The 11,720-nt window shown below is 43.0% G+C and overlaps 1 protein-coding gene across 1 annotated transcript; it reads left to right on the top strand.

Moving 5' to 3' along the window:
* The first annotated feature begins 520 nt into the window (after positions 1-520).
* On the top strand, positions 521-1,030 carry LOC126432506 (transcription initiation factor TFIID subunit 4-like). The gene has a single exon (XM_050090442.1). It carries the CDS (start codon positions 521-523, stop codon positions 1,028-1,030), a length of 510 nt encoding a protein of 169 aa, XP_049946399.1.
* The last annotated feature ends 10,690 nt before the right edge of the window (positions 1,031-11,720 follow it).

Below are 11,720 nucleotides of genomic sequence, written 5' to 3'. Positions count from 1 at the left end.
AAAATCCATCGATGTGACGACATTAAAAGTGATGGTGTGATGGACGGCACTGTGCCTATGAGATGACCGTATTTAATAATGACGTCAACGTTAAAGTTTTCGATGAGATTGCAGTGCTGTTGTGGTACTATTCCACCAGAGACGTATTTTAGTAGCTGTCATGTATAACATAAGGAGTAGTCAAATGAAAACAAGACAACGTCCGAAGGCACTGAGTTTTTCTGACCGATCCATTCTGCTGTTACTACTTCTGCGCTGAGAACACAGTACGCGCAGCCTCCATTTATACTGTCGTGTCCACCTCTCGTCACGTCTAGTGGTAAATTCCACACTAGACAGGCGTGTACGGATATTTTTGATCGTATAGTGCAACTCCTCCAGTTTCCACTAGTTGGACCCCGGCTTAGGCGACACCATTGTATGCTCCCCCGCGGGTGAGGCTGTCGGCGCGCGCTAGTTAGCGCCGGAGATATTTGACAGCGGTCACAGGGCGCCCCTCTCCTCCGCGGCGCTCGCAGGAATGAGTCTGGCGCAGCCGGCCGCCCGCCTGCCGCCGCGGGCGACGTCCGCCGCGGGCTGCCGGGCCAGCTTTCTGCGCCCCGCTGGAAACACCCCGCCCCCGCCAACGCTCCCGCCCCTCCAGCCCGCTGCCCGCTCCGCACCCCGCCCTCCACCACCACCCAGCAGCGGGCCCGCGGCGTGGCCCCGGGCACGCCGCCTCTCATTCTGCGCCCGACTTGCCTTTCCCGCTGTGCCGCGCCGCGCCGCGCAGATCGATAGCCGCGCGCCCAGTAATCGCTCAGCCGGAGCAGCGCCGCCGCCGCGAACGACCGTCCGTCATCCCTGCTCAGCTCTGCTCAGCAGGCCGCGACCGCAGCGGACTGCACGCGCCTCTCGCTCCGTCCTCTGCGCAGGCAGCACCGCGCCAGCAGCAGTGTTCTACGTTGGCCGTCCATCAGCTACGTTTTTGCATCAGCCGCTGACACAACAAAACTCGAGGAGGGCGAAAAATTGTGATTTCACGTCGTAATGAACTATGTTCCAAGTATTAGGCCATTAAAATTTGTCCAGTGCTTTTCCTTTGTGAGTAATATACACAACTGCCCATTAAAATTGCTACACCACGAAGATGACGTACTACAGACGCGAAATTTAACCGACAGGAAGAAGATGCGGTGATATGCAAATGATTAGCTTTCCAGAGCATTCACACAAGGTTGGCGCCGGTGGCGACACGTACAACGTGCTGACATGAGGAAAGTTTCCAACCGATTTCTCATACACAAACTGCAGTTGACCGGCGTTGCCTGGTGAAACGTTGTTGTGATGCCTCGTGTAAGGAGGAAAAATGCGTACCGTCACGTTTCCGGCTTTGATAAACGTCGGATTGTAGCCTATCGCGATTGCGGTTTATCATATCGCGACATTGCTGCTCGCGTTGGTTGAGATCCAATGGTTGTTAGCACAATATGGAATCGGTGGGGTCAGGAGGGTAATACGGAACGCCGTGCTGGATCCCAACGGCCTCGTGTCACTAGCAGTCGAGATGACAGGCATCTTATTCGCGTGGCTGTAACGGATCGTGCAGCCACGTCTCGACCCCTGAGTCGACAGACGGGGACGTTTGCAAAACAACAACCATCTGCACGAACAGTTCGACGACGCTTCCAGCAGCATGGACTATCAGCTCGGAGACCATGGCTGCGGTTACCCTAGACGCTGCATCACAGACAGGAGCGCCTGCGATGGTGTATTCAACGACGAACCTGGGTGCACGAATGGCAAAACGTCATTTTTTCGGATGACTCGAGGTTCTGTTTACAGCATCATGATGGTCGCATCCGTGTTTGGCGACATCGCGGTGAACGCACAATGGAAGCGTGTATTCGTCATCGCCATACTGGCGTATCACTCGGCGTGATGGTATGGGGTGCCATTGGTTACACGTCTCGGTCACCTCTTGTTCGCATTGACGGCACTTTGAACAGTGGACGTTACATTTCAGATGTGTTACGACCCGTGACTCTACCCTTCATTCGGTCCCTGCGAAACCCTACATTTCAGCAGGATAATGCAGGTCCTGTACGGGCCTTCCTGGATACAGAAAATGTTCGACTGCTGCCCTGGTCAGCACATTCTCCAGATCTCTCACCAATAGAAAACGTCTGGTCAATGGTGGCCGAGCAACTGGCTCGTCACAATGAGCCAGTCACTACTCTTGATGAACTGTGGTATCGTGTTGAAGCTGCATGGGCAGCTGTATCTGCACACGCCATCCAAGCTCTGTTTGACACAATGCCCAGGCGTGTCAAACCCGTTATTACGGCCTGAGGTGGTTGGTCTGGGTACTGATTTGTCAGGATCTATGCACCCAAATTGAGTGAAAATGTAATCACATGTTAGTTCTAGTATAAAATGTTTGTACAATGAATACCCGCTTATCATCTCCATTTCTTCTTGGTGTAGCAATTTTAATGGCCAGTAGTCTATAAATGTAGTGAGTTTCTGGGAAGATCTACGAAGTAACGGACATCTCTTCAGCGGAAGAAGAATGTATGCCGCGTAAAAATTTCTGTAAATGTAGTATAGCTCACAGGGTGCCAAAGACTGTCCACAGGAGTAGACTGATACATACTACAGAGGAATCAAGCAGAGACATTTTTGCGAAAAGTCATGATAGCTGTTCGGCACCTAAGAAGCGTCTTCGACGCTAGTAAAGCGTTATTTGAGTGCAATAATTTATTCACAATGTTTAAAAGGCGTCGTTTTTCCACACCAACCTTGGCTGTTGCTCATTCAGCTGCCTGTTGGATTCTAGCTGACATCTGTCCAGTCAGCTCAGCGGATGCATGACCGGAAGAAAATGTCAGTGACCGTGGTGTTGCACTGGGTTGCCGGCGAGTAGGCACATCCGTTGCCCAGCACAAAGTCATCTCATGCTGGCTGCTGGAGTATCCTTGGTCCCATTCCGAATTCTACAATGACCCTTGATGACTAATCATCGTTATACCTATATAGTAGTCGTGTGACCGGTTGATCTCCAATCTATTGCCTGGTAGGCTTCAGCACCTGGAGGCACCTGAGTGTTGAACAGGAAACTGCTGCACTGAAGTCCAGTGCTGGTAGCACCCTCCAGTGTGATGTTCTCGGAAGACATTGAGTTTGCATTCAGTTTCTCCATCAGTAGATGTAGGTGGGGCAGCATGAGGTTCATCAAGTGAAGACTATCATCACGAGTATATCGTCGGCGAGCTCATAGACTGTGCTGGAGCATCTAGGACATAGATTCACTACAGCATCGTAATCATGGAAGAGAGTGCTATTACTGTGAATGCTATCAACCCCAGTGATCGTATCATGACGAGCTGGAGCACTGGAGTATTTAAAGGGAGCTAGTGTGAGGCTGTGATGCGAGACCCAGTCTGTAATGGCTGCATGTGTCCTCTTTATTCTGATATATTCACTTAACAGGCCAGTTCCTCACTACCTGTTCTTGTTTTCTGTCACAATCTTCTTTCTGTTGAATGCGGATTCCCATTCGGCAGATGGTGTCATAATGTGTCGAGGGCCCGACCTACTTGCTATATACAAGCTTGCTTCCTGTTTCCCCTTTCGTCTCTAGCATTAACGAGTTTTAATAAAAATATCTAATTTCCTATCCTTTACTATTCTGTGCTGTAACAATGTCACTTCACGATTCTGCGTAAGTGCAGTTACGTTTATTTTATACATAAAAGTGTCCAGTACAAACGTTTGGCAAGAGTTTGACAGTTCCTACATAATAGTGTCCATTTTCAGCAGGGAAGCTTTCACAAAGCATCGAGATGTGAGTGCAAGACACTTGGTAGGCTCCCAGCTATAACTGCGGTGGTGTGCCAACCAAATGCTGAAGTGGCGGTTTCCTGGCACAAAATCTTATGCGTGACTGTAGGAGTGCTTGAAGTGCCGACTTGAGTTATGACAACTGATTGTTCACCCGGGATGTCGAGAACACCGCCTTTGGTTTTCCTTGCGAGGGGAGAAAATTCTTACCACCTTACAAAAGTGTGACCATTCAATCCAGTGTATCGCCACTCCTGCTAAATAATGTGTGTATCATGCCCACCAAAACAGAAAAACTGATAAATGGTAAAGTACATATTTGTATGCCAAGACAAGGAAATTTCAGCAGCGTTTCCCTCGATTTTAAGCCACGAGTTATATTCACATTTCGTCACATTGGCGACGTGCATTCTCTCGCCCCTCTAAAGGAGTTTCGTCTATGTCTTCAGTTCAACCACATTCGTCTCCTGATTCTTGCCTCGTCCTAACTGCGCAGTTTGAATATCTAAGAGCATTTTTCCAGAAGTGTACACAGCAAGAGGTTAGCCGTATTTCAGAACCCATATCCTGAGCAGTTTGCATTTAACTTATTCATTTCCGTATCTAGAATACAGGCTTCTTTGCATCAATACCTTTCTTACTAATCTGAAAATGTTAGCTGGCCGATAAGGAACTATTATTTTCTCCACTTTCAGTCTTCTGAAGGTTCTCACTCAAAGACCTACCGTGTTTAATTTCAGTTTTAATCTTAGTTTTCCAGTGTTTTTAAGAATAACATAACAGTGAGAATTCATGTTGCTCATTTTAAAAGTTGAATAAAAGTTTTGTAATTCTTAACTTGATTTACATTTGTGATCCCAGTTTTCTGCTACTTCTCCCATGATTAGGCGTACCTCATTTAATAAAGATAACGAGGAGTACACTATGTTGAAGTTTCAATGTGGTGGTGTTTTCATTCCGCCCAGTGAACTTCATCTTGTGCTAACATGGATTGAAGGTAAACTACAGGTAGTATCTAGATAAGGACACGTCGCTTGCCGGGAGGTACATAATAAACTTTGTATCCGCCGGACGTAATAATTTTATCAGCAAATAGAATGAGCATACTACATTTGGAATGCTTACCTAGAAATGACCTCTCAGTGCATCACATCGATGGAAGTCACAGTTGTCTATACTAACAGAAAAGTTCTCCTAATGAATATGCTAGAACAGACTGAAAATTTCATTATAAGTTCAAAGAGAAACATTTGTACGATTTATTTACTGTAACTGTACGCCGGCCGGGGTGGCCGAGCGGTTCTAGGCGCTACAGTCCGGAACCGCGCGACCGCTACGGTCGCAGGTTCGAATCCTGCCTCGGGCATGGATGTGTGTGATGTCCTTAGGTTAGTTAGGTTTAAGTAGTTCTAAGTTCTAGGGGACTGATGACCTCAGCAGTTGAGTCCCATAGTGCTCAAAACCATCTGAACCATTTGTAACTGTACAGTTACGAGGTGCGATTCGCCAAGCGACGTATGTTTACGTGGGTACTAGTTTACCTTTGATCCATGTCGGCAGAAAGCTGATTGTCTGATGTTGGCTAAATAACCAAAATTGGTTACGAATGAATAAAATTGACGGTTGCGACTCTAGACTTTTATGTATGTGGTTCCTGTTCTTTTGGACTTGCTCGAAAGAACAGACACCATTTCGGGCAAGTCCGAAAAAACGGACACCATTTTATTCTGCAGCCATCATAAAGCTAGGAATGAACGACGTTTAGCTGCGTAGTGGGCACTGATTTGCGTCAATGGGGAAAGTTGAAAATTTGTGCCGGACTGGGGTTCAAACCAGGGTCTCCTGCTTGTTAAGCAGATGCTGTGATCACTAGGCCATCAGGACACGGTGGTCATCGTAAGAACACGGACTGCCATGGCACGCCTCCCGTCAGACACAGATTCTCAACTCTCACACACTATTGACTTCCTGCCCCTGACCATTATCCTCATTACTCGCAGCGTTTCGCCGATTTCCATAGAAGTTCAAGCGTGGTGTGCATCCACACAAAAGGGATCATTGGCCAGTCTCGCCTTAATTACATATGTAGTGTTAACAACGGTTTGCGCCTGGACAGAATGACCTAGTCCCCAAGTCTAAGCGACGTGCACAGTTGTCCCTCTTCATATTATACATGTCGTTAAAGTCCTTCACCGATTGTGTGGATAGTTGTTCCTACGTTCCAGTGTCATTACTAAATATTCTCCAGTGTCATTACATTCTTAATCACTGTGTTTTTGTATTTTTCTCTGCAGCTAACATTTTCTCTGGTTATGTTTGGGGGTTCAATATTTTTAAGTACAGCAACTGGAGGTAGTAGTGTAGTGCTATCCCTACTGTATACTGTCGGAAATAAGTCTCTTTATTTAGGGAGACAGTATACAGTAGTCTTATTAACCTTGGGGCTCATAGTTCAGTCACTTGGTGCACGTCAATGGAGTTTTAATACCCTTATGTTACTACAAATATATCTAAAAAGCTCATTTTCTTGGCCATTACAAATTCATACATATAAATACATTCACATATACTTATATCACGTAATAACATTCACATATATTCATATTACATATCGCACGTCCATGGCGTGCTAACGTCGTGGTCTCTTATTTCTCCTTACATTTATTAAGCAGTATTATCAGGAGGAAAATGTTACATTTCTTACATTGTCCTGTCACGGTCGCCACTTTATAGTATAATAAAATAATGGAATAGATGATAATAAAATGCGTGGCTTTTTAAAATGTATTGAATTAATGAGATTAATTTTTCGGCGTGAATGACAAGCACAATAAGCTGAGCTATGCCTGGAAATAAGTCCGTATTAGTTCATATTATTTTGCAGGGCGGAGTAGTTTCTTTCTCCGCTGTAGATTTGTGCTTACCATTCTTTATAATACTACGTTTGGTCGCCGCGTTCACCTTTGAAGTCTTGACCGTGTTCCTATTAAGCTTATCGGATCTTCGTAATTTTCCAAAGTACACAGGTGGGCTTCAGTTATTGTAATTATTGTACTATTTGAAATAACAACTCACACGACCTTTCTGTTAATAAAACAATACTGTATTTTTCTAAACGGTGCACATATGAAATCCACACTCCTCACTTATTCATAGCGACCCCAAAATGGCGGTCTACAATTACTCGCTAAAAAATTGACGTGCTTCTCACTCTTTCACTAGCTGAGCGCGAATCCCTCTTTCCTCCTACCGGTACCAGAAAAAATCCTCTGTTTATTAACAACTGAAAGTCAAAAAATACATGACGGTAGGCATAGGCTCTATGATGGGCTACCGCTTCATCTTGTCTCTTTGCCTTTAAGGAAGACAAAAACATAAAGGAAATGCAAAAGGTTTATCACAGTGTGCATCCACACAAAAGGGATCATTGGCCAGTCTCGCCTTAATTACATATGTAGTGTTAACAACGGTTTGCACCTGGACAGAATGACCTACGTCCCCAAGTCTAAGCGACGCGCACAGTTGTCCTTCTTCATATTATACATGTCGTTAAAGTCCTTCACCGATTGTGTGGATAGTTGTTCCTACATTCCAGTGTCATTACTAAATATTCTCCAGTGTCATTACATTCTTAATCACTGTGTTTTTGTATTTTTCTCTGCAGCTAACATTTTCTCTGGTTATGTTTGGGGGTTCAATATTTTTAAGTACAGCAACTGGAGGTAGTAGTGTAGTGCTATGTGGTATTTCATTTATTACTTCTTGAAAATCTTTAAGGTATATATCCCAAGTGTTGTGTAGAAACTTCCCTTTGGACAATTTATACACGACTGTGCTTAAACTGACACACAATATTTTGTTAGCGCAACGCAATCTGACTTTCAAAATTCCCTACAAAAGAATGGCCCTGACTAACATTAAACTATACCTTTCACAAATCACTTACCTCACAAAAATCTTCGCTGCTCAAGCTACTGCAATACAGCGAGCGCCACTACTGCCAGCTAAATAAAAGATTCAAACTATGGAAGGCACTAACTACTGATAGGGATAGTTAGCAAATGAAAGATATTAATAGAGCACAAACAATGTATTTACCTTCATATCATCATATATAAATATAGCAGTTCATGACAAATTTCAAAACTCCGCCCTCTCTCTCCCCACATCCACCACTGCTGGCGGCTCACCTCCAACTGCGCAACGCTACGCGCTGTTCACATCCAGCTGCCGCTGCCCAACACTACAATGGCGAGTATTACAACAATGCAAAGCAGCCACAGACTGCACACAGCACAGCCAGTGATTTTCATACAGAGGTGGCGTTACCAATAAAGAAACCTAAACAGCCTACTTACAGTGTCTTTTGCTGCATATAATCGACATAAAGTGCCTATGTCCTTCATAGATCGTTCTGCTGGATTTACGCTAGGTTTGTACTTAGATATGTAGATGGGTTTTATTTTGTGTTGTTTTAACGTGTTCTGCCATGGCACTGACTTGTATTGTGGGCCATTATCCGAAATTATTCGTTCCACTCCACCTACTTGTCTGAGAAAATCTTGTCTAAATGCTTTACTTATAGTAAGACCTGTTGCCCGTTTTAATGATGTCAAGGTAACATATTTAGAAGTAAGTTCCAAAACGACAAATATGAAAATATATCCTTTTTTTGTGCATGGGAGGGCCCCATCAAATCTGTTGCAGCTATTTGTTTTAATCTTTTAGGGATTATTGGAAACATAGGTGGTTTGGTTTGGAAAGTGACGTGTTTAGCCCTCATACATTTTTTGCATTTGACTAATACTGTTCTAATTCGTCTTTCCATATTAGGAAAATGGCTTGTTTGTTTTATTTTTAAAAAGCATTTCTTTGGTACAAAGTGGCCATTACTTAAGTGTGTATACCATATGTACTTATCAATTAGTTCATCTGGGATATAAATTAACCATTCATTCGTTGCAACATTTCGTCTAAAAAATAAAACATTGTTTTTTACGAGATAGTGCTGTCGAATGTCTGGAAAATCCTTACTTCTCCACTTGTGTTTGATTCCTAGTATTTCGGGATCCTTGTCCTGTTCTTTGCCTATGTTTTTCAATGCTGTCGTAATGTAGTTTTCGAAAGGTACTTGTTTCATATAGTATATTGTAAACTGGTCTTCTGCTGCTTCCAAACCTATGTTATTGGATGCACCCTGTGGACATTGCGATAAAGCATCTGCTAATACATTCGCTGGTCCTGGATTGTGTGTAATAGTGAAGTCAAATTCTTGTAGTATTAACATCCATCTGGCTAACCTCCCATGAGTTAGTTCGGCGGATAACAGAAATTCTAATGCTTTGTGGTCAGTGTATACTTTTGTTTTTCTTCCGAATAGGAAGTATCGAAAACGTTGGAAGCCCCATACAATGACCAATGCTTCCAGCTCCGTGACTGAATAGTTTTTTTCGCTTTTTGTGAGTACCCGACTGGCAATGCAATTGTTCTATATTATCTTAGCCCTGCCTGTTCGTATTCTTGGAATAAAACAACTCCTAAACCTGTTTTCGCGCTATCAGTGGCCATACAAAAATTTTGTGTTAGATCAGGATGTGCTAAAATCGGTGCTGTTGTTAGTGCGTTCTTCACTTTTAAAAATTCTTTTTGGCTTGTTGATCCCATACCCATGGCGTGTTTTTTTCCAGTCAATGCACATAGGGGTGGTGTTGCGAGAGAGTCGATTCAAATAAATTTTTTATAGAATCCGGGGAGACCTAGAAATCCTCTGAGAGTTTTCTTATTATATGGAGTACAGAATTCTTTGATTGCCGTTAGTTTTTTCTGGGTCGGGCATTACCCCTTTCTCCGAAATTATGTGTTCTAGAAATTTGACCTCTCACCTTCCAAATTTGGATTTTGTTATATTTACTGCGGCCCCATGCTCTTTCATGATCTGTAAAAACTGATTAAATGTGTCGTTGTGATGTTCCCAAGAGGGTTCTGCTATAATCACATCATCAACATAACAAGTAATTTTTTGTAAAATTTCAGGACTGAGTATAGTATTAAATCCCCTAATAAACGCTGTTGATGATATGTTTAAACCAAATGGCAATCGTTTAAACTGGTAACATCTACCGAATACGATAAATGCTGTAAATTTTCTACATTCTGGGGCCAATTTTGTTTGCCAGAAACTACTCTGTAAATCAATTGATGAAAATACCTTAGCATCGTGGAGATTTCGTATCAATTCCTCTAATTTTTCTGGGCGATCTGTCTCAGTGATTATGATTGTGTTGATCTGTCTGGAATCAAGCACTAACCTGATGCTCCCATCTCGTTTTTGTACAATACGGAGCGGGCTGTTATATGCTAGTTCAATAATATCGTCATCTAACATTTTAGATATCTCTTGGAATACTTTATTCCTGTAGCTTAATGGGATTGTATAGGGTGGCACTCTAAATGGTTTGTGCTGTTTTCCTTCAAACTTGTACTGAAAGTGCTTAATACTGTCAGTCTTAGGTAAAAATACCTCTGCTTTATCTCGTAAAATACCCTCTAATTCTCTTTTACTGTGTTCCGAAATACCTTGAACTTCTTGCAATTTTTCGTCGATTTCTTTATGGACTTCTAACATGAGTTGAGGCTATTCCCCCTTTTGTGCATACCATTCTAATTATTCATCATGTTTATCTCGCATCATTCTTAATTGTTTGTTTGCAACTGGTATTTCTTCTAATTTTAACTTTTGCTCAAAGAGAAGTGTGACATTTCCGAATGTTACGCTACCTTTCCCCATATCTATTATCTCTCGTCTCTCATTTAAAAAATCTGCACCTATAATCAAATCTACAGTTAGTTTAGGTATAATCACGAAGTTGCCTTCGATCTTTTGAAAAAAAAAAAAACTGTTCAAATGGCTCTGAGCACTATGGGTCTTAACATCTATGGTCATCAGTCCCCTAGAACTTAGAACTACTTAAACCTAACTAACCTAAGGTCATCACACACCACGAAGTCATCACGAGGCAGAGAAAATCCCTGACCCCACCGGGAATCGAACCCGGGAACCCGGGCCGATCTTTTGACCTTGGCACGAGAGTGTTAACCTTGTTTGTCTCGTAACTTCCGCAGCATTGTTTCTAATAGGACCTCTTACTTTAATCTTACGTGTGTTCAGAACTGGCAATTCCTCATTGGCATTACACTGCATGAATAAATTTTCTGAGATCGCAGTCAGTTCACTTCCGCTATCAATTAAAATATTGACTGGGATATGCTTTACCATAACCTTCACAATTGTTTGAATTTGAAAGGGTTGGTTCTGTTCTTCTTCTTCTTGCATCAACGAATCCTCCACTGAATCATACATGAGTCTTTTTAGGAATTTCCCTTGTGAATTCGAACTTTCTGTAGGATAAGCTTCGACTGCTACTTCTCTCTCTTTTATTTCCTCTTCTCTATTTCTTCCTTCATTTACGCTTTCTTCAACATCCTATACTTTTTCCTCATCCTCGTCTATCTTCTCCTTCTTCGTCGCTACTTCCACATAATCGCATCTAAATGCTCTAATTATCGCTTCATATTCATTATATACGTTGGGTTGCGTGCCCACTCGTAACTTATTTCCAACTTCTGTCGACTGCGCATTATCCTCATTGAATTCGCTTTCCCTGGTTTCCATCTCAAATAGCTCTGCAATACTCATTACTTCGTCCTTTCCTCCTACATTCGTTGTGTATGCCTCTGGTAATTCATCTTCCTCGTCAGTATTCTCCCAATTAATTTCGTCCCAACACGATATTGTTATTTTCTTGTCTTCGTTTTCATCTGGTCCCTGCGGATTTGTTTCTTCCTTCCTCTCTTCTCGTGATAAGATTTTTACTTCTCTGTTCAAGGTGCTGCAATTG

The sequence above is a fragment of the Schistocerca serialis genome, chromosome 1 (assembly GCF_023864345.2).
Source record: "Schistocerca serialis cubense isolate TAMUIC-IGC-003099 chromosome 1, iqSchSeri2.2, whole genome shotgun sequence".
NCBI classification, from domain to species: Eukaryota; Metazoa; Arthropoda; class Insecta; order Orthoptera; family Acrididae; genus Schistocerca; species Schistocerca serialis.
This window is presented reverse-complemented; position numbering and strand designations above follow the sequence as displayed.

What these genes read in the sequence shown, in the direction of transcription:
- LOC126432506 (XM_050090442.1), top strand. Translation starts at nt 521, where the DNA reads ATGAGTCTGGCGCAGCCGGCCGCCCGCCTGCCGCCGCGGGCGACGTCC.